Source organism: Cyanistes caeruleus, chromosome Z (assembly GCF_971803275.1).
Source record: "Cyanistes caeruleus chromosome Z, bCyaCae1.hap1.1, whole genome shotgun sequence".
NCBI lineage: Eukaryota > Metazoa > Chordata > Aves > Passeriformes > Paridae > Cyanistes > Cyanistes caeruleus.
Window position 1 is genome coordinate 45721206 of NC_141732.1, and position 23820 is coordinate 45745025.

The 23820-nt window shown below is 40.8% G+C and overlaps 1 protein-coding gene and 1 long non-coding RNA gene across 10 annotated transcripts in view; one reads left to right on the forward strand and one right to left on the reverse strand.

The window, feature by feature from the left end:
- LOC111940839 (TLE family member 4, transcriptional corepressor) overlaps positions 1-6114 on the reverse strand; it is a 97776-nt gene extending 91662 nt beyond the window's left edge. For 3 of the 6 annotated variants that reach the window (XM_086866771.1, XM_086866770.1, XM_086866769.1), the window contains exons 1-4: positions 5849-6071; positions 5323-5420; positions 4133-4196; positions 2705-2749 (exon numbers count right to left, since the gene is read on the reverse strand). In XM_086866771.1, the coding sequence (XP_086722897.1) occupies positions 2705-2749; positions 4133-4196; positions 5323-5420; positions 5849-5893 (252 nt within the window). In that variant the 5' untranslated portion in view covers positions 5894-6071. Of the gene's footprint in view, positions 1-2704; positions 2750-4132; positions 4197-5322; positions 5421-5848 lie in introns of all 6 variants that reach the window. The other 3 variants (XM_086866773.1, XM_086866774.1, XM_086866772.1) reach the window with 3 other exon arrangements.
- Positions 6115-7425: 1311 nt separating this feature from the next.
- On the forward strand, positions 7426-23367 carry LOC111940678 (uncharacterized). 4 transcript variants are annotated; one of them, XR_015280043.1, is made up of 5 exons: positions 7426-7673; positions 12203-12311; positions 12978-13073; positions 13272-13338; positions 16337-23367. It is a non-coding gene; the product is annotated as an uncharacterized LOC111940678 (long non-coding RNA). The 4 variants fall into 4 exon arrangements; XR_015280042.1 differs by lacking the exon at positions 7426-7673 and adding an exon at positions 15478-15633 and having other exon boundaries at positions 10454-12311; positions 16337-18733; XR_015280040.1 differs by lacking the exon at positions 13272-13338 and having other exon boundaries at positions 7605-7728; positions 16337-18798.
- The last annotated feature ends 453 nt before the right edge of the window (positions 23368-23820 follow it).

Here is a 23820-nt window from a genome sequence, read left to right on the forward strand (position 1 = left end):
AGTGAAAAAAAGAAAGAAAATATAATAAGTAGGTGGTTTGCAGGGCTGTCTGTATTTCATAATGTGATAAACTGCCCTCAGGACTTTTTATATGATTGAATTTAGAAAGCTGGGGGTGGGGGGAGGGGGGCAAGGGAGAAGAAAAATAAAAAAGGGTGAATCGCTCAATTTCAGCCGACTGAAATTCAAAGATGGAGAGGAGGAAAAGGGAATTTAAGGTAGACTGAAAAAGCTTTGCACACATTGAATGAAGCAATCAATGCCATGTATACAAATACCAAACTGGACTGCAATACTGTGATCATAATGGAAAATGGTAATATTTTGCATTTGCTGAGGCAAGACGAGGAAAGAAAAATACAACATTGTGTCAATAGAAAGGGAGATACGAAAGACAGGAAATTGATATCAGATTTAAGAATGAGAGTGAAGAAGTTTCCTAGCCGCAACTAATTTGATTCATCGTCTGACAAAATATTTAAGTGTTTTGCATGAGAGTACAATACTTAAAACTTGAATAGACTGAATGGTGATGGAAAAAGGTGTTCAATTAAAACCCAGTCCTTTGTAATCCCCACACTTAGTTGTCACTAAGTATTTAATTTCTGCAGAGTATCACTGATGACTCCATCACCATAAATGTATAAAATTTCTCAAGTAAAGCATTTAGAAATTAGAAGTCTTTTGCTGTGGGTTTTTTTTCCCTTGCTTAATACAATGTCTTTACACACTGCACTTGGAAGCTGATTTTGTTGTAAAATAATTTTGTGCAATCAGTCTCAGTCTAAAGTACTGCTGTAAAAACGGGGTATCTAGAAATATAAACAAGTTTGACTGCAATGCTTGCTTTCAAACGCCTGAAAGAATTTGCTATGTAGGTGGCCTGTAAAGACTCTGGTCTTTGTGAATTGTTTCCACATCTACAGCTTTACTGCTTGAGGCTTTGTTTGGTTTTATTTTGATTTTTGTTTTACTCTAATGGGACCTGAAACAATCTCGATATTAATTTGAGAACAGACCCAACATCTCTTAGAGTCAGTGACCAATCTTTCCACCAGCACACACAACAAGGATCAGGCCCAAAGAGTCAGCATGTGCGTACAATCTGATCTGATGCAATCACTGCCTTTTCCTGTCAGCCATTTGTTAAATGTGGTTGTTGAGTATCGTGGTACCTGTGAGAAGGACCCATAGGAGAATTCAAAATATCTACTATGTCTGTAAAATAACTTGTATGTACAAGGTTCCGTAAATTTGGAGCTGCAGATGCAAAATGCTTTGAGGCAGGAAATCCCAGTGTCTCTGTATGTATGCCATCTAGCAAAACCGGCTCTAAAAAGTTCCGTGGTACTGAGATGCTAATGGAATACACAATATAATAAATAACATGAAAAAACTTTTGAGTTCTATGTCTGCTGTCAACAAGATAAAGAAATCCTATTTTCAAACCCAGAGAGGCTCCAAATCCCTAACTTTGAACAGAAGTGCATACAAACCAATTTTCAGGCGATCTCTCTTCTCCCACCCAATCATTTCTTTATTCCTGCGGTTTACACTCCCCAGCAATGCTAGTGAATTGCTCAACCATTTGCTAAAATGAGTCGTCAGTATTAAACTCCACTACATAAAAAGTTCCCTCACTGGAAAAGAGGTCAGATGTTTAATTCATTCTCCCCTAGAGAAGGTTAAAAAACACACATTATCAAATAAGAAACTAATTTACACTAGCATGCTCTAGCTGACTAATCTCTTGCTAATCTTGGCCTAAGTGCTAGACTTCAAGGCACAGAACCGATAGCAACCCTCCAGTATCTAGAAGGGGCCTACGAGAGAGCTGTAAAGGGCCTTTGACAAGAGCATGTAGTGATAGGACAAAGGGAAATGGCCTTAAACTGAAAACATGGCAGGTTTAGTTTAGATAATATGGTAATTTTTTTACTGTGAGGATGGTGAAGCACTGGAACACGGAGGTTGAGGATGCCCCATTCCTGGCAATGCTCAAGGCAAGGCTGGATAAGGCTTTTAGTAGTAACCTGCTCTAGTGAAAGGTTGCATGCCCACGGCACGTGGGGTGGAGCCAGACAATATTTAAGATCCCCTCCAACCCAAACAATTTTATGATTCTATGTTTACACCCTCACAGAAAGCTCATTTACTCCTTTGTGTCTGAGACACTAACACATTGGTTCTGGACACATGTCCGAGTAAGCAGCCTGAGGGAAACATCACCATGGCTGTAACATCAACTGCATTTGTAGCCCCAGCTTAAATCAGCCCAGGCTAACAAAAAAACACATTTTTTTCCACACCTGCTCCTTATCCTAATACATACACATTCATGATGCAGCTATGATCCCAAAAAGTAAACCCCAAAGGTTTGAGACCAGAAAGAAAGGAAGATACAACCCACAAACCCAACCATACTCACAGACACCCTCCCTATGAAGTATAGGAGTGCCTGCATGTGTAAAAACTGCATTTTGAAAATCAAGCAAATAATGCATAACTGGGAGAGAAGACCGTAAACTACAAAGAGTCTGTATAACAAACATGAGACAGAAAATTCAGGGCCAGGTGAAGAAAAAAAAATCTGATGCACTCAAGCATGCAATTATGGCAAGTCATACAGAATACACATCTGTTTTAAGATTGATGGGAGAAATTATACAGACTATTCTTACAGCAAAACAAATTATCTACCTACCTGTTTATGCATCTCTATATTCAGCCCATAGGACATCTCGTAATACTAAGAAAAAAGAAAATTACTCTATTAGACCTTGCAATTGTGAAAACTATTTTGAAATTCACTTTGACTGAAACAAAATCTGTACAAAGACATACAGACTTACACACACTTATTTGCCTTGAAGTTCCTGGAATTGCAAAAAGTACATTTCAGAATGAACTATTTTTTTTTTCTTTATCTACATTGTTTCATGTCACGTTTACAAAGAATAGCTGTAAAATAAGGCAAAAACAGACAACAAAAAAATCATGAAAAATAATCACAAGCAGAGTCAAGGATTAGAACCAGAAAGTGATCAAGATTCTATTCACTATCACGCACAAAACATGCCAAAAAACACCCTAAGTGCTTTAAGCATATAAACATACAGATCAGCAATGTCTAACAGACCGATTATTCAATATTTTAAATATTAAAAAAAAGAACATTAAAAAAAAATCCTATAATTAAATTGCAGGGATTAAGAAAAAAAAAGGGAAAGAGCATGGAAATTCAGGGCCAGAGCAGACACACCAACCTAGGTACATCCTGCTGTGCCCGAGTACTGCAGGGAACTCTGCTCAGTGTGTAATGTTGATACCAAACAATCTCCAAGACTTAGGCATATCAGGCATTAAAATGACAACTGTGAGCCTTACAATTTGCTTGTGCTCTTGCTTAAGATTTTTTCAAGGTTATTTACTCTTTTTGTGTATACAAGAGTATTACTTGTCATGTGCATATGAAAAACGGCTAATCCTTTAAAAATATACAAGAGAAGAGATAGCAAGAGCTCCTCTAGAGTTATCATGATCCATCACACAATTACCTATTTAGAGATGTCTTTCTATGCACATTATTTAACCAGACAGACCACAACAACTGAGGAAATCCCTTTCACAGCTGAGATCCCTGACAATCTCAATTTAATGAAACAATGATTCAGCTGCCGAAGAGCAACAGTTCTTCTAGGAAGTAGGCTTTGGATTCGCATGCGCTTATGTGCAATGTTGTCTTACTCCCATCAAAGAAAAAAATACTATCCCAAACCATTTTACAGAGATATGACCATTTGGACAACTCAGCAAAAGTGAAAACATCATCCCCAGGTACACTACAGAAGTTGCACACAGCTTGAAAGGGCGGACATGTGATTTGCTAGCATTTAGAAGAAACATCCTCAATTGCTTAAAAGGTTAAAAAGCTAGTTTCACACAGGTACTGACTGCTGGAAACAAGTTAAAAGACCCCAGAAACTACTGATATATAATGGAATCACTGATGCAACCTCAACAACAGCAGCGCTTCTACAATCTTCCTGTTCGCCTCCAGCAATCCGAATGTATGTCAGTCTCAGTATACCAGGCTAATAGACATTTTGAATTTGTTATGCAGCTTGCTTACCATGACATAATGTCGCTGCATCTCTGTCTTCTCACTGGCCAGTTTTTCACATTCTAGCTTTAAACTGTTCAAGAGACAAAAAGGAAAAAGCATGGGTACTTCAGAACACTAAAGTGACATTCTCTTGACCACCGGCTGCTCCCCTTTTCAAACATTTCTCCACTACCCAAATATAAATGTGTATTCCAGCTCTTGCTTGGGAGTTTAGGATGGGGGTTTACACTCTTCCATTTTCAACGGATACTATGCAACATCCTCATATCCTAAAAGAACTGCATACATTTATGTGGTATACACAGAAAATTATTTTTCTGACACAATACTACACACCAACACTGGTTCACAAAAGAAGCACGCATCTTTAACAGTTAAGCTTGAGAAGCTGCTAACAAAAAAAAAAAAAATGTAATTTGTGTTTCAGAGATTTTATTTAAGTGTTTTAGAAACACTTCTTTTACTCGACCCACAGACATGCACATTACCGCTTCAAGAAGAAAAACTTGTGGATTTGAATTTTTGTTCTTTGCTATTACTGATGAAAGAACTGCAAGTAAAATACTGCGCGTAATTTAATGAATACCGTGGTAACTACTAACACCTCCAGTGTTTGTTTTCAGCAGCCCGCTAAACAATCCTGCCAGAAGTCACTTGTCAGTTTGAGGACACAGCGCTGTTCCACCTAAGGATAATGAAATAGCTCGCCGCCTCACTTCCAGGTTATCAGCACTTGACATGTCAATGAAAGGCGCGAGGGGTCGAGCCAAGACAAGATGCCTGTCCTGAGCGGCATTTCGAAGAAAAGCAGAGGACGAGCCCAACCAGACACATATTTTTCTATCAACACCCGCCCTCCCCCCCTCCGCACCCAAAAGTAAACAAAAAGACCAAAAGAAACAACAAAAAATAAAAAAAAAATAAAAAAATAAAAATGAACAACCAAAAAGGGAACGCGGGCAAAACAAGAAAATCTGCTCGCACCGCTGGGCTTGGGGCCCACGGGAGCCCCTGATCCCCAGGGGTCGGGAGCGGAGCGGGGTGCGGAGGAGCCGGCGAGGAGCGCCCGGCCGGGGTGGTTCCGCCCCGCTCCCGGTTCCGCCAGGGGTCCCGCGCCCCGCAGCCCCTCCGGGCGCGGCACTGAAAGGGACGAGAGGAAAGACCGCGCGGAGCTCGGGGGGAGTGGGCAGTTTTACCTGTGGTACTGAGCCTGCAAAAACTGAAACTCCTCCTTAATCCGATCGCAGGATTCTGAAATGGTGAATTTAAACGGCTGAGCTGGCTGGTGAGGAGCCTGCAAGCAAGGAACAGCCGGTCTTTTAATCTCCCCCTCTCGCACGGTCACCACCTCCCGCCCGCCGCCGTCCACCGCCGCGGCCCTCGCACCCGGGCTCCGCCGAGGCGCAGCCCCCCAGGTCCCCGCTCGTCCGCGGGCGGAGGCGCGATACCCCAAGCGCCACCAGATGCTGCCCCGACGTGTCCGCCGGCGGTGCGGGACCGCCGCTGGAAGAGATGTCGCCCGCTCGGACCCTCCCCACCGGCCGCAGCAGCGGGACGCGGGGCTGGCGCCGGGACCGCCGCGCACCGGGCGAAGACAACTCAAAGAAGCCAACCCCGACCCGGGCAGGCGGCGGCGGCGCGGCGGACAACAATAAGAAAATGGCTACAACTCCGCGGTGCCCGCGCCGGAGCGCTGCCCGCGGGGCCGCCGCCGCCACTCACCGGGTGCCGGGTCTGCGGGTACATCTTGCTCAGGTCGCGGATCATCCACACCGCTTCGCGGGGCGCTGGCGGCCGGAGCGGCGGGGATCAGGGCTGCAGGCGCGTCGGCGGAGACGGCGGGCAGGGACGCCCCGGCCCCGCCGCCCCGGGGCTGGCGGGGCACCGCCGGCAGCAGCGAGGCGCGACGGCGGCGGCGTCCGCGACGCTCGGGGGCCGCTGCCACATCCCCCGGGGGCGGTCAGCGGGCGACGCCGGCCGGTTCTCCCGAGCGCCGCCGCCGCTCCGCGGGCTCCGGCGGGCTGCGAGCCCCGTGCGGCGGAGGGCGAGGTGGAGGAGGGCGGGGAAAGCCCCTCCGCCGGCGCCGGCGCGCGCTCCACCGGAGATTCCCCCCGCCGGCAGTTTTCCTCCCCTCCTGAAAACTTTTACTGCTGCTGCCGGCGGCTCTCCTGGCGCCGGGCGGAGCGGGGCGCGGAGCCCCGGCGGGGACGGTGGCTGCGGCGGTCGGGCGACTGCTCCCCTGCCGCGGCGGGGGTGCGTGCGGTGCGGTGCCCTTTTGTGCGGCGGTCCGGTCCTCGCTGCTACCGCCCGCACTGCATCTCCCCCGCTAGTGCTGCTCGACCGCTTTTTTTTTTTTTTTTTTTTTTTAATTAAAAAAAAAAATTGAAAGAGCGAGAAAGATTTAAAAATGCGATACGGTCCGGGCAGCTTTATTTATGTCTTTTTTTTTTTTTTTTTCTTTCCTCTTTTTCCCTCCGCGCCTTTCGAAACTCCGGGAAGTGGCGGTAGTGGCGACGCGCGGAGCGCAGCTCCGTGCTCGGCTCGTCAGCGCAGCGCGGTCCGGCCCAGCCCAGCCGTGTCCTGCCCAGCCCGGTCCAGCCCAGCCGCCGCTCCGCACCGCTCCCACGGCACGCTCTGCCGAAGTGACTCCTTTGACCAAATTTAGCAGCGGCTTGTCATTAACATTCTGATACATATTCACAGCAGCCGGAAGGCCGCCGCCGCGGGGAACCCTGGGAGTCGCAGTCCTCCCGAAGCCGACACCGCACGCATGCAGCCGCTCTGGGGACTACTTCTCCCATCAAGCACCGCGACGCCGTAAGCCTCTCCCCCCGCGGCCCGCCCATGAAGGGCGGTGGCGGCGACCAATGGGCGGCGGGCTGCCATCAATCGCCGCTCGGCACTAATGCCCATCACTTCGCCGCTGACAAATGGGCGCGCGGGCCCGGGCAGAGGGGCGGCCCCGGACTCTCCCCCACGTGGGGCCCTGACGAACCGCGAGTCCGCACCCAATCAGGAGGCTCCCCGCCGCCTCCCCGCCCGCGCTCGCCCGCCGCCCGAGGCGGGGCCCGCAGATCGCCGGCGTTCCGCGGCGCCGGCGTTCGAACAGGGGAAACATTTGTTCAGCCGTCAATCAAAGTAACGTGGGGCCGGTGTCGGCTGTCGCCGCCGCCGCCGCCGCTCCCGCCGCCGCCACCTCCTCCTCCTCCGCGCGGGGCGGTGGCACGGCGGGAGCGGGGGGCGGCAGGGGACTCCGCCTCGCGCCCCGCCCGCGGGCACCGCCGGAGACGGGTGCTAATGAGGGGCAACGTCGCCTTAAAAAGGCGGGTGGGGCGCCGCCGCTGCCCTCGTGGGTTGGCAGCGGGGACGGGCGGGGGAATTGCCCCTGCGCTGCCCGCCTCGGGGGCGGGGCGGGCCACTCCCGCCTGCCCTCGGCTCCGCAGGCCGCGCCGTGCCCGCCGCCTTTCCCGGCTCGCGCGCTTGCAGGCGGGAAGCTCTGAGGCACCCACCGGGGCAGTCCCGGCCGCTCTGGGTCCCCCAGTTCCCGGTGCGGAGCGCTGCCCCGCTAGAGTCGCCGAATGCGACGTGATAAGTTTTGTTGGGTTGTTCTTTTTTTGTTGGTTTTTGGGGGGGGGGGGGGGGGGGGGGGTGTCTTTTTTTTACGGAAGGAGCTTCTCCTTTACTCGAAGAAGTGGTGGCAAGGCACGGGGGGTGTTCTCCACTCGCAAGAGGAACGCTTCAACACCTGGTAGTTAAGTGCTCCATTGTAACGCCACGCTGGTGTTGGACGGGGCGTTTTGTCCCGGCCTCACAGGGCGGCTGTGGCCTCTGCGCGCTGCACCTTTGGAATATACAGTAAACACACCTGGAAGCGACCTGTGCCGGGGAAAGGACAAGGAACTATGGCTTCGTCTCAAGCAGCTAAAGCTGCAGCAGCCGTAGCTGCTGCGTTTTGCAGGCTGGGGAGCAGGCGTTAGAAAGTGCCTTCCCAGGCCTGAGTGTTGCATGCTTTCTCCAGGGTTGTCACAGGAGAGCTGGAACATGAACACCTAATTCCACACACACTCCCCTGAAAAGAACCCGATTTTGCACACAGTAGTGCTGTGTCCTAAAAAGACCCCAGAAAAATTTTTCTGCAGAGCCCTGCTATAGACAATGCTGTGCAGTGACGCATACATGAGGGATAGGCTCATAGATTGGGTTTGGTTCTTTTTCTTCTCTGTGTCTGTCATGCTTAGATTTGCCTTCAAGCAGTTTGTATTCCTGATGAGCTGCAGTTTAAACCCGCATGCAAAATAGATGTGGTTTAGTCATGTCATTTTTGATGCCTGTATACCAAATCTATAGTCTCAAAACATACACTCAGCAATTAATACCCTAACGATGGTAGCTAAATTATGTATGCTTACAGGTTTGGTTGTAAATCCTCTACTGCCTACAGCTCTGTGGCTAAGGCCTGCAGCTTCTGAGCACCTCGAGGCCTTGATAGGGCATGCCACCAAAGTTTCACCATTGAGGTTTTTCCCTCGTTTAAGTGACCTTCAAGGACTGATCCAGTGGAACAGTCGTGGTAGTAGTGATCTTGAAGGTGGTAATGACATCCATCTTCTGCTGATGGCAAGTGTGCAAGAGGCGCACAGTAGAAATTCCTTGTTTTTCTGGAGTTTGTAAACAAAATCTGCTCCCCTATGGTGAGTGCTATGATCACTAACATCTAGAGCAGTTTGTCACAATAGCTTCTTAATCCTTTTGAAGAAAGATTTTGCCTAAAATAGCAAGTGCAAAATGGGCCAAAATATGTCCATCCCTCTCACCTTGTTTTTATACCACCAAAAATATCTACATGTTAAGTATTGCAGTACTCAGCCTCCAGCCTACTTGCATGTGTAGTTTCTGCTGTAATTTTCATATTTATCAAGGTCATAATCAGATTTTCATAGGGATTTATGGATTTATTTACCTCTCAATGCTGTTCAAAGATTTTATGGTAAAACACCTGCCTAATTATGAAAATGCTGCTTCTCATGTGCCCAAATCTTCCAGCACCAAAAGTGCTTTAAAGAAATCAATCATGAGCACTGCTCACTAGATAGAGGAGCACTTCTAGCTCCTCTGAAATAGATGACAATCACCATATACCTGGAGCAAGTCTTGACATTCAGAAGTATGGCTGCCAAATCTAGAAATGCTTAAGTGGCTGTCACCAAGAGTGTGAAAGCTGTGCGAGAACAGTACAAAACAATTCACTCTGCAGAGTTACAAGCGTCTTTGCAACCTGATGGGTGTTCACAGGGGATATCACTATCAAACCCAAAACATGGAGAAGTTATAAAATAAACAGTATCTCTGAGGAAACTGAATTCTGAATGTAACAGCAGAATTCATTGTTCCTTGTTGCCCTGCATGAGTTTCGCATTAGGTACAGAGCCTCAGACATAAAGGGAAGAAGGCAAAAGCATACAGCTTTTTGGTCAAAGCAATCTCTGGTCTTCTTGGACTGGTCAGTTTACCAGAAAAGTTCATCGAAGCTTTACCAGTGTTTGACCTTAATTGCCCACTGGCCTCAAGTGAATTTGTGTAGCTAAAAGTAAGGCAGAGCTTGGTTTGCAAAGCTTTAGCAAGACGTATATACCCATATACTTAACTCTTTATGTAACTACTCACTGTCTATTTTTGTAGTTTTGCAGAATTCTGTCAAGATTTGTGAGACTCAGAAGTTTAAGAGAAAGTGTGCTATAACTTGCCACTTTTAAATTATGTGAATTAAGATCAGAATGTCATTGTCATTCTGTTTTCCTATCTTTTGTCACTTCTGACACAGCTTTGATGGATCTTTAAATATGGGCTGTTTCGTATCTAAAGTTCCTTGTTTTTTCCTTCTTTTATGAAAAATCTTTTGAATCTTTTGTGCTAGGTTATATAACCTGTACTGTTACCTAGAAAGTGGAGAAGCTAGATTTTAAATGTTTTACACATATTGCTGAAGATTTTTCATAAGTGAATTGACTGCAAGAAATATTTAGGCAGTTTTGTATGCACAGAAAGTGTGCTGAGTTTTGACTGGTGTAGAAAAACCCTTATGAAATATCTTAGAGGAGCCAGAGGTTGCAAAACATCACATCCATCCTTTTGTCAAGAAAGGCAACTGGTTATTTCAGTCCTAGTAGTTCAGAACTATCCTGCTTTTGTTTACATTCAAAATTTAGAGTCTGAAGTGAACAGAACAGTGTGTGCTTATATATGTACTTTATTGAATAAGTGAAAAAAACACTCTTTTCCAGCTCAGGTTTTCTATCCCACTTTCAGACTCCTGCGATTCTTTTATACTTTTTTTTTTTTTTTTTTTTTTTTTTTCAGCTACATCATAGCCTTAGTACAGATTTTATCAGCAGTAAAGGGTCCCGATCCTGAGGCTGTTTTATATGTAACCCTACATATTCCCTGTCTGGAATGACTGTAGCTGAAGACCAAGACAGTTGTGCCTAGCACTGCAACTTATTACAGTTTATTTTGGGACCAAGTTACAAGGTCACCATACTTTGTCAGCTGTATACTCACACACACACACACACACACACACACAGGCACAGAGACTCACAAAAATAAAGTGTTAAACTGATAATCAGTTCCAAATGCCCCAGAGTAGATCTTATATCTCTACACATGTTTAAGTTCACTGTGTATCAAGTGTGTTAGCTTTTAGAAAGATAAACTCAATGGGGTCATTAGTTGAATTGAAACTAAGTTTTCTCTGCTTAAAAATTTTAATTATGGTGTTAAGTCAGGTTCTACTGGTAGAAGTATGTAACAGCATGACACACAGTTTATGATCTGGTATTTTACAAGTGCTATCAAGTGACCCTGTCTCAGCAAGTTTTTAAAACACTCCCTAACTACTATTAGTCATTAGTGACCTTAGGAATATATTGTTGCTGGTAAGCACATTAAAAGAATTTATGATACTATGTATAATGCAATGATTTATATGCCAATTTATATGTAGCTCCCTTGCAAAACAAGAATTGTTCTAAATTATTTTTCATTGAAGTCTACTTTTTTCTTTTACATTGCCAAAATCATACTTTATTTGGTTCTTTTATAGGCATTGGTGGTTTGGAGTTATGAACTTACTTTACTTCTACTTGCTTCACTACATGCAGAATTCTTACCATGACACAGTTCTGCTTACAAAAACTGCACTTGGGATGTGGCAGGAAAACCTAGAGTACACTGACTTTCTTTTCTGCAGGAAGAATAATAGTTCAGTTATTCTGTGCTGGAAGCTGGATTTGAAAACTTACATGGTGCAAAATAGCTCAGACAGATATTTGAAATGAAAGTAATTTTTCCTAGTCAGTGCTTCTTTCTGCATTAAAATCTGTGAACTAGTAGTAATGAATATTTTTATCCATGGCCAAACCACAACAAATTCTTTGGGAGGAAAACTCTCTTAGAGGAGTCTCATAAAGTCTTATGCCATCATTAACTTGTGTTTAAGCCTTTTTATAATGTTCAATATGTGAGTGCTACCTAGTCAAGAAACTTAAGTCCTGAGGTCAACCTGAAACGTTTGCTAAATGCATATAGCTGTAAGGCTGCTTATTCCACATTTTGTGGTAATACTCTTAGTTGTGATAAACATTAAATTAATGCAATAATGCTTGAACTGACAAAACTGGACCAACAAAGCATTTTCTTACAGTTATACCTTATAGTCAGATTATGACTACATCATAAATTATACCCCTGATAAGATTACAGTGTTTCTTACCGCATTTATTCATAGGAAATGCCTTAGTCTCAGTAACTTAAAATCCACCAGTTGATTTGCAGTATCAGATACAAAGTTTTCTTAGCTTCCAGAAAACTAATCAGATGGTTTCATAAGAAAATATATGGGCTGGTCTAAGTGCTAAAATCCAGAGTTACAACAAGGAAGAAGTCAACCACTCACACAACACAGCCTCCCTTGAATTTACCCCCAGGATAAGAACAAGGATTTCCTTATCATGAGTGATAACTATAGTAGAACACATGGCTTATCATTCTACCTCGCTTTTCAATATCTCTAACCAGGTTCCAGTGCTTACTGCAATGTTAGGAGCTTGTTAACCATATTAGAAGATGAGGTGAATGGACTTAGCATGCCTTCCTGCTACTCAAGATGCAGTCTGTGGCCTTGAAGGTAAAGAAAGTTCTCCCAGCCCTTGCAATACCATGAACAAATGTCACTATTTAGTCTCTGGTACATACTAATTATTAAATAAATCCAATTCTTTAAGTCTGTAACTCAGGTGTTCCTAGGTGCAATAGATATTCTTCCACAGTTTTCAAAACTTTAGCTTTTCAAAAGTAAATAACTAAGCTGAAAAGGGGATTTTTGTCATATAATTTTGATGAAAGAGAAACCACCAGTTTGGAACTTAACATTTTCAAATTATTTATGTTTTGACATTCTAGAGAACTATACAAACGAATTTAATTCTACAAGTTCAATGTTCTTTAAGTAGGATGGGGAAAGGGTACTTCATAGTGAAGGATAAGAGGCCAAAAGAAAGAAAAGTAATTTTAAATGGGTATAGTATGTCTGTAGCTTAATGTTGTTTATAGTGGCTCTATTAGCATTAACTGTGGCAAAACCAAGTAAATGAGCAGCACAAAAATATTATCTAACACAAAACCTCAAAAAATATTTTTAACTTATTTTCAGAGTGTAAATAAGATTTTGTGCTTTTCCTTTTCTCATCCTATACTGCAAATTTCCTAGTTGCTATGAAAAGGTGAAGACACCATTTCTTTTTATTTTCAATTATATATTAAAATTGAATTGTTTGATGTCATTTTACTTCAGACTCCACCAGCACAGAAATCAGGAGTTAAGATCTATGTATTGTGAAGCAGCTTTATTTCCTTCAGACCTTCCATAGGAGCATCATTCAGAATAAAGGTGTGCACACCTCTTACAGTAGCTATGGAATTACTATGTGATACAGATAAATGTGTTTAGCAGAGACTGAATTCAGCAAATAGCTGCTGTAAATATATTTTTTCTTCTAAACCCATGGAAAACTCTAATTCTTTGGCAGTGTGTTTTTATCAGATGAACAACCAGAATTATTTTCTAAATACACTTTTGCTTCCTAAGGAACATAAAGAAGAATTCCACTCCAGTTGTTATTTAGAATTGAAGTAGTGGAGATGATGTACTTCAAGTAAGTCTGTTAGCTGAAATGTGAGTTTCCTGTCTCTCAGTGCAAGCAGTTTTGAATTTTTAGTGTATTTCCAGCACTGAAACTTTTGAACAGTATGTGGATTTTGAGAATCACTGAACACATTCTGCTTCTATTTCTGTGTTTAATAGATTAATCTAGAGTGACCCTGTATGGACAGGGTAGTATTTGTGACCTGGACCTGAATGTATCCATGGAGTCATTTCTTCAAGAAAATGGTCAACATTAGGGTTTTGTGGCTTATATGCATATTTTGCAGTGATGCAGAGAAACCTTGCCAAGACATCAGATTATGTCAAAGCCACATATGAGGTTACCTTTCTGTTACTCCTGCTCATATAGGTTTGGAGAGTTGAGAGTTCATGCTCTCCTGTGTTACAGCCTTGTCTTTCCTGACCTTGGCACATTTTTCTTTCCTGCCCCTAATACAAAAGAGAAGCCCAGCAGGGACTCCAAAGTATCTTCTGTGGAATGGAGAGCCATTGTCACTCTTCTGGAATAGAGAAGAGTGGGTTCTGTAAGTGGAAAAAGACCCTGTTCTAATTATGCTTTATAGTTGGGGTCAGTCTGATTTCCATGAAAACTGAACTCAAACAATGCAGTTCTCTTCACTGGGTACTGACAAATGGACATTCACAAACCATAACTAAAGAAAGTAATGAGGAAATGGTTGTTATTTGAATGACTCCTATTTGTATAACTGGGTATGTGTGCAGTGATTGTCTCTTGAGGTACTCCAGGTGTCAGCCAGCCCTTTAACCCACACCTGTCTGAAAGGTAAACAATGACATTTTGTTCCTGATAACAAATCCTTTCAATAGAGCAATCTCATGAACCTCTGTAAAGTTTAGTTAAGGAAACAATGAATGGAGATTTACTCCCTACTTGCTTATAGCTCAAGTGACTCCATCAGGTTATATAGCACTGCTTTGGATGAACGCTAGTATAAAAGAGAGAAAGGATAAAACCCACAGGGTCTAACTGATTTGGGCTAAATTTGAGGGGCAATTAAATTGCTTGTTTTTCTGAATAACTTGCAAGATATATTGGGTTGAACTTGATGTGAGCTTGCTGAAAACAAAACAGTAATTTACTAAACAAACTTTTTTTTATGACTTTTTTTCCCCCTTAGATTTTAAAACAGCACTTGACATAACAGAGAAAGAGGGATAAAGTTGAAGATAACAAATTAGTAGTATCCTGTTTAAGAACAGTCAGTCACTTCTTTCAATCAAAACCACACTAACATGTGGCCTGTTCAAATAAAAATTACTAGACTAGAACCAAACACTAAAAAGTAATTGATAATAGATTTTTTCAGAACCCACTCGTCCATCAAATGTGTCACTTCTCCATAATACTTTATTAGTCCTTTTTGCATCAAAATTAAGAAATTTGGCAGAAAATAAAAACTCTTGCTTTCCAGCTGGTCCTCAGAGTTCAGAAGGGTTGGGTGTGAACTGGACATAATTTCTGATTAGAACTAATTTGGCACTAATATCTGTGGTCACATTCATCATAAGATGTTCCATGACCACAGATTCACAAATAATGTGGTTTACCAATTCAATGCCATAGGTCAAGTCATGTGCAATAAGAACTTGTGCAGTCACAGATTCATGAATAGTGTGATGAACCAATCTGGCTCTATAGGTCTGGTCATATTATTCAAGAACACTGGGAACAAAGCTAAATTAATATTGCAGTTTATTGAAGCAACATCCAGATTTGGAATTGCTGTTGACAAGTGCATTAGCTGGGATAGAACTCTAACAATAACAGTAATATTGTGTTAACCTGGGTAATAATAATTAGAAACTTACCAAGAAGGCATCCCTCCTCAAAAAAAAAAGGGAGGAGACTAGCCAGGCCTCTGTCTCAAGTCTTGTTGATTTTCCTCCTAAGTGAAATTCCTACCCTTCTTATATACATTGCAATCTTATTCCCCTCCTCCTGTGCTATATGTAGCAGATACAGATAGGGAGTTGTGTAAAATAAACATACATGTCCTATCATGTAATTAATTGAGCTTGTTAACATATGCAGAGTGTTCATTTTACAATTCAAATAACTCTTAGTGAGGCAAAAGTTAATTTTTCTTTGTTATGGTGTCCTTCAAAGTTCCAGTGATTGGACTCTGCCATTCTGTCATTCTTCAAAGCCAAAACAGGACCATCCTCCTGTCTCCAAAGGACTTCCTCCTTTAGTCAGTTCATCCCTTCTTGACATTAACTGTGCAGATCTCCATTTGCGAAGATAACACAGAGAGAACACAGTGTAGGTCCTAGATAGTAAGCTGTAGCCCTTTCCTGGCTCCTTGGTCATCATCCCACTCGCCTCCTAAGGAAAGATCTTTAAAAGTCATTGTGTGCACTTAAAACAAAGTGTCCCTGTCCCAGTTTATAATGATTGTCTTTTAGATTGGATTTGTTTTGTTATTTAATTGCATTCTCTTATGCTGTGCATCTTTAGACAGTTGCTAGAAATTTTTGCAGCTCTTAAACAAAGAATCTTTTGTGCTATATCAGCTTGCATTTTCCTTGGATTGTGTTGTGCTGGTGTCCTTTCACTGACTTCAGCAGCGACTATTGTAGTCATAGCTTCACTAAGTAGACTGTAACAGATTCCTTGGTCCTTTCTCTATGTTGTTTCCTATCAACTGATCTGTGGGAAATGTACTATATGCTGTTAAGGCATATGTGCTAATATAAAAAATAAATTACCTTAACTGGAGGAAGCTTTGAGACTCCTAATACAGTAACCCAGCAGAAAACTTTATGAAAGTTGTGTACCTACCAAACTCCATGGATATTTTTGTTTAAATGTTCTGCACTTATTTTCTACACCAGCCTTTTACAATTGGCTTTACCAAACAGATATTATGAAAAATGCTCTGTAATTTCTTAATATGAGATAACAAGAGAGAGGTAAATACTGAATTCATTCAATTGCATTAATGTATTTCTATTTTTCCCTACAGTTGAAAGAACAACAGTGAACACAGTTGTAGAAAGATTATTACTCTGAATTAGAGAGCAGTGTGAACACATCTATTGTACTAGTTTTGTATGGTCTACCAATGATAACTATCAAATTACAGACTGCAGTATAGTTAAGAGGTCAAGTACTGGAGTGCTAATTGATTCATACAAGTGCTTTGTATTCTAATGTTTAGAATGCTATTTCATATAATAAAGTGGTAGAGCTCACAACTTGTGTCATGAGAAGAAAGCAGATTCTCATGACAGTGCAGGACTAGAAGCATTTTAAGCAGGAAGAGCTGATGATGGAGGCGCAGTTCTGGTAAGAGTATCTGGAAGCACACTTGAACAAAGACCATCCACACCCCCCTCCAATAAGATGTGCATTGTCTCTGGACCCTCAGAGAGAAGTTTGTACTCACGTGCTGTCTGTAGTACATTCTTTCACTTTGGAAATACTATTAATTGATACTATGTTTCGAAGTGAAAAAGTTCATTACCTACTTCCTGCTCTGGAAACTAAAGCCGCTGCTCCCCTTCCCACCCCCAAGAAAGAATTTTAGAGCTACTCCACCTGGGGTTAATGAACTTAAATGGAATAACCTCAGCCCGAAGTCTGATTTGTCAAACAAGAATGTTTAAATCTTTGAATTGGATAGCAAAACAAAGTGAGGATCAAATAAATTGGTAGTAAAAGTTTGATACTAGCTTCATCACTCACTGTATGGCTACGGACAATTTATTTTCAGTTTGGTTAAGGAAAATACTTGCTGTAATTGGCATTAGTACAAGGCTGTGGAATCTGTAAATTATTTCTTATATTTCAAAAAGAGGCTGCAAGGTTAGCATATGTAAATTCAGGAACCCCTGCAAAGGCATGCAATTTGTGTGCCACTTGGCTTTAACAGAGATTCAGAGATTTTTTGGACATCAAAACTTGTTCTAGTCTCACAATAATTACAAATCTGAAAGTGTTTGAGAAGCAGCACTGGGAAACTCTGATCTGATAGTTGAAACTGGGTCCATAAAATGCTTTAAGCATTAGCTTAACTATGAGTCCATGAGTTGTGCTATAAATTCAGTGGAGCTAATCACTAGATTACAATTAAGTTCATGCCTAAATGCTTTGCTGGACTTCTAGCAGATTTTTAGGTTTATGATTTAGGTTTTCAAATTTGCTGAGGTCAGATCTCCTGGTTTAGGAACTTATGATCTAGCTGAAAGTGGTGGACATAGACTTCTGTGAAAGTCAAACTGGGGCAAGAGATCTCTCAAGATTTAGAGGTGCCATCACATATCTAGAAACTGACTAATTCCTATTTAGTTGTCTAAACTTTTCAAATTCTATTGTGTATGACTCATATTTTTTGCAGCTCATATTTGTTCATTTTATTTTTCTCAAGGCTAAAATCTATAGTGCCATAAACCACCATGCCTCAGGCAACTGCAATGAGGCTACTACATGTTACATTTTTGATGTTCTCTCCTGCTCAACACTACTTTTAACATCAGCTTTATCACTTGTAGTACAGTACACAAGAAATGCATGTGAAAATATATTCTGCATCTTCCACTTAGGGAGCAGTTTCAAATTAATTGCAAGGAGCCTGTTGGAGATAACAGGCACTACTGAATTGTGCATATTGCTCTGAAGTACTGGGCTTATAGTCTGGGTTTTAAAGCTGAAAAATAAGGCTTTCACTTTAAAATAGATATTTGGGTGTTCATCTCCATAAAAACAAATCTCTGCATAGCCATAAGGTTTCAAGGTGTAATTTAAAACAATATAAGGTAAGATGTATAGTATTTTGGGTAAAAACAATCCTCTGGAGTTTCAACTAACACCATTTCAAGCAACGGTCTGAAATTTACTATCACAGGTCAATATTCAAAAGATGGGTGGTTTATTTGTACTAAAGGTTGCTTTGTTTCCTATTGAATGGGTAAAGGGTGAACATCTGTGATACAGGAAGATTTTTTACTGAAAAGCTGGTGATTCTTTTTATTAACACATTAAAATATTGATCATTCAGGATGCTGTAGACAATTTCTCAGTTTTTTCTGATTAGCTTATGGGAATACATTATTTACATTCAATATGACAGTTTAGTTTTTTAGAAATGTGCAGTATGGCCACAATGAATCAAAATTGGTTTCAGTCTTTTGGGATAAAGGGTTTTATTATTATCCTAAACAATAGAACAACAGTTTTAACAGAATAGGGTTTTTTTCTCCCAATAGCAATCTCATTTGAATGTTTTCATTTATCAAAGCATTTCATGTTTACTTAAAAAACACATTTTCTGCTCCCTAGAGAAGTCCATTATGTACTCAGTAAAGGCTGAACATCAGAAAAAATGTACCCAGTGACAGAGTAAAATTCAGGAAAAACTGTTCTCATTTTGTTTTGGTAGATACGTGTTGTTGAATGTTAGTGACATAAATTTTTTGCCTACATTAACACAATTCCTTTTGTGGTCATCTAAATAACATACATTTTATTTGATTAAAAAGATACCACACTATGTATTGTAATATTAAAATCTTAGATATTTTAGCTGAAGAGAAGTAGAACTTTGGAGAACCATGATCCTTTTTACCAGTGAAACTACCTGAGAAGTCACATATGACTAAACTGGAATTAGAGCATTTTCTTAATAGCTAATTTGTTAAAATCCAGATAGTTTAGGTATGACTTAAGCTTTGCCTGAGTAGATAATGGCATTGTTCATTAATGAACAGCAAATCTACACAACATCTTCGGACAGGGATTGAAAAATTCTATATCTGTATGAAATTACAGAAGAAATTCAGAGAGCTAAAATCAAATTATTAGAACTGGAACATTGCCAAGATCCTTGGGTTAACTTCTCTGTTCTTTTCAGAAGTTATATGTTAGATCCCATTTCTTTTTTGTCTGTACTGTACATTTCCTCTATTTTTTTTTTAATTCTGATTTTTTTTTAATCTTTTTTTTTTTTTTTTTTAAGAGAATCACTGTTTCTGTGGCTGGACACATATGTGTAAAGACATGTAGGTATGCAGGTCTTCAGTACATGAGAAACTTGTATTTAAACAATTCTTCTAGTTTAAAAAATGTTATCACTGAGAAGTTTCCAGGGCTCTAGTAGGCAAGCTGAAATGAGCAGGTGAATACTAACATAGTTTTATATCACCTGTAAAAACATAGCATTAAGTCCTTCACTCTGTCAGGTCCTCAGTAAAACTCTTGATGACATTGGTGAAGAGAGGATTTCAGCATGACACTGTAGGTGCTTATAATTTTAACACCAACCTTTCAGTACTTGGTATTTTTATTTTATTCTCAGTTTCAAGTTTTGTTTTGAAACTCTCAACTTCACTTTTAATAAGTCTGTGCTAGCACCAAATCTACAAAATAGTTGGTCCCAGATCCTACTACTAAAGGGTTTCATGCCCTATGATGATGATGCATTTGTGCATTATGTTTTTAGACATGCACACCTTGTATCTTGCTCCCTTGTTAGCTGCTTATGTCCATGATCAATTGGCTGAGAACTTGCACAGCACCTCCCAGCTTGCTGTGGCTATGGTATACACACGTACACACACTTTCTGTCTGCTTATTGTTGCCCCAGATACACTAAGCAGTATGTCTGTAGTGGCAGATCTAGAGAAGCTGACATGCGCATTCCACAAAAACCTGAAACTTTCTGCAGTAAATTAGCTGTACATTACTAAGAGAAGCTATATTTAGGACAGTTTAGGCATTTGACACTATTTATTTTTAGATAGTTTTGTCATATTGGCTGTTGTGAACATCAACATGGCCAAAACAAATCTCCTCTGCAGGCACAGAAGTAGTCACATTGCCAACCACAACTAGAAATGTAAGTGCACATAGTACAAATTCAGCTCTAATAATGTTTTGGAAGAGTGCTGAACTGCGCCAAGTACAGTTACAAGTGTGGGTTGGTATGAAAGCAAGATATCAAGGCTCGTGCTCCCTTCCTTTAACCTTCTCCACATGCTGGAGACTAGGGAACACAATCAGAGCTGTGGATCTGCCAAAGTGTCGGCAATTTTTTTATAGAGCAGCCTTTGATTCTCTAGTTGCAGAAAAGTTTCAACACAACATTCCTTCTCTGAAGGAAGAAGCTCACGGGGCTTCCAAAAAGAATCTGAATGTATTTAAACAAAGGCTACAAGAAATCATCATTATTTTTACACTAGTAGATAACTTTTTTGCCAAAGTAAAATTTTTTTAGTGTTTAACATGTAAAATATGGATAGAAGTTACCCCCCATGAGGCTGTTCCTTTTCCCTCAGCTGAAGGAATAAGTGTTTCAGTGCAAACTGGCTATGATGAATATAATCAGCATCCTTAAAAGATTTTCCATCTTAGTACAAACTGTCTTATGAGATTTCATGGGATCAGGAAAATGTTGGTAGAATATGTCTGGTGGCTTTATGTTATTGCATTAATCTCTAGTTTTGTGAGTATGAGGACATTTTGCACCTTTACTGTAAGTCCTTTAAAAAATAAAAGTTCCTTTCATCTTGATGCACTTGTGGAGCCCAGCCAGAAAAACAAGTATATATAATAATGTTTTCCTCTAGCCAGTAATGAAAGCACAGAGTGTATACAGGAATGCCACTACAAGCTCAGTTTTCTAACCTAAAATAGGTGCTTCCATTTAATCCAGTTATCTGTATATGTATTTTTCCTTTTGTGACAACTGAGAGTATCTCCCTGGAGTGCAATCAGGTTCCTACCATTGATATGCATATCTGAAAGGTCCTGAAGTTTTTAGTGTTCCTCTAGCACATACTTCACTTTTAATTGATACACATCTTAGCCATGAGCACACTCCTGGTTTCTTGTTTAGAGAACAGACAAAATGAAGGATTGAAAACTAAAGAAAAACAGAAGCACAGATTTCTTTATACCTTATTTGAGTGAATGTGTATGGTTCTTTGATCATATCAAAAGAAAACTGTTGATGACATGTGCTGAAAAATAAAACAACATAACATATGGCTGAAAGCATATCAGCATAGTACTTCTGTTTTTACACCAATCTCTACAGAGTTTTTCTAAGGCACATTTGCTAATATTTTAGAAAGTATATTGAAATATTCAAGTTTTTGCTATTTGCTGTTATGTCAGCTTTAGTAAGAACTAGTTCTTTTAAGAGTCTACCATTGTCATACATTTTTTTTTAACTTTGACAATAAGCTGCTTGCTGCAGAAAGTAGTCATTGCAAGCCAAAAATACACTGAGTTTTAAACAAAGTATATGTCCTGTACTATATTCCCAGGAGTAGCAGCCTATGAAAGAGCAAGACAAATTCAAACACCATGATATTCCTGTAGTCTTGGAAAGGTTTATGTAACAAACACCATATCTTAAGCTGTGTTTTTTCACATTCTTATGCTGGAAGTACTAATTCTTATGGAAGTGTGAAGACACAGACTGTTCCCAGCCAATGTGGTTAAGGATGTCTTTACCTGAAGCTGAAAGCCATAACAGGGATCTCTGAACTCTGTACAACAAGACTACAGGTTTTATAATTTTTATATTGTTCTCCCTAGGCTAAAGAACTTAATAAATAATAATGTACTGGCTAAAGTTCACAAACATATTAACAGGCACTTTTTAGAATCTATCACCACACTAGCAGACTGTCAAAGACATGGTAGCCTCCAACAGCAGGAGCAAATTTGGGTGACAAGTTCATTTGGCTTTACTGTCAACTTTAAATAAAGTTAGGAAGTAGAAATATTTTATACATTTAAGAGAAGTGTCAATCTAAATAAATTATACATAATTATCTGCATTTAAATTCTTAGTAGGAATAATATGTATTATAATGAATTGTATTTCAATAGAAGTACTTTTACAGATTTCAGTCTTGAATTTCAGAATCAGTCTAATTTTTTAGTAAGTAAATCAAATTTACTTCCTCAGAAGATTTTAAAACGTGGATGAGCGGTCTTGTTGCTCTTTGCATGAGAGGGAGCCAGAAGTAGCCAAACAGAATGATCTGGTGAGCTAATGACATTTTCTGGAAAAGAAATAGATCATCCCAGAGATCCATATCATGCTCCATGGGCTCTGATGCTTTTCATTGTTGTATTTTCCACCTATGCAAACTGTAGTATTCAGGAATCATTAAAAGAAGCAAGGAGACTTAAAAGAGGGAGAGTTTACAACTTGCAGTGGTAGGGCTTAACAGCTGTATATGGAGAAAACTCATCTATTTCCTCATCTGTTTCATACTCTGAATTTTAAAAGGCCACTGTACAATGACAGCTTGTACTTTTGTGCAATGCAAGAAAACTAATAATTGAAAACCTCTGAAGGGCCCATGTCATGTTTTTAATGTATTCGTGTTCAGTGTTCTGAGTAGAAATGTTGTTGTTTCTCTTGGTAGAGGGTAGATTGAACTGATTGCATACTGTGTTATAAATAAGTGTGTTTTGTTCCCTGAAATTATTCTTTCTTGAGTAAAAGGAAAGATAAACAAAGGGAAAAGGGTGCATTTTAAGGTTGCTGTCCTAGGCTTTCAGATTTCAATTCTCAGCTGCAATATCCTAAATATAAATGATTTTTAAAGTACAATTTCTAAATTGTTTAAGAGACTTTTCCAAGTTAATCAGTAGGTGTACAGTTGCTGGATAAGTCTGCCTGAACTACAAGGAAATGTAGGAAAAGCATGGCCTGAATCTATGTTTACAGTCCTGAAATTTTGGGACTGGCAGAGGCCAGATTGAGTCTGGCACAAATTAGAGCTATCTAAAACTGTTCTGTCATTGCTGACTACCTGAGGCTCTGTGGGATCACTCAGAACTGAAGGTCAGATATTGTGGGCCACGCTCTGGGAAGCTGCTTTTAACAGCTAAATGGGTAATCCTCAACAAGTCAACTGGATTCGTTTTCCAGATGGTTGTACCACTCAAACAGAGGCAAAAAAAGAGTCACACTTGTGACAGCAGCTTTGAAAGAAATGCTCAGTTCTGCTATGAATAAACTTACTTGAATAACAAGGTTTCAGTGGCTCTCTGGAGTTCAGTGCAAGGTGCAAACCATGGGCAAATGGGTGTGGTTCATGCCTTAACCAGTTAAGTTTGCCTTTCAACAGATCTCTAAAGCTACATGCCATTGAGGTCAGAGTTAGTTTAAATCTAGCTTAACTGCATTGATAAAAACTGCAGTTGCTTCTTGTACAGTGGTGTAAACTCAGTATTGGTCATGCAATATCCACAACTTTTTTTTTTTTTTTTTTTTTTTGTTTTGGTTTTGTTTTTTTTTTTGTCTAGGCCACTCTTCTCTCTTCAGCTGAAATGAGCAATTGATCTTGTTATCTATTCTGCCACTAAGAGATACAACACAAGTTGTACAGTGTCTGGTAATGCCCATATCAATTTTTATGTCAACCTTAGAGTTAAATTTCACCTGCAGTCATCAGTAATTATCAGGGGAATTTCTTGGTGTCTTTT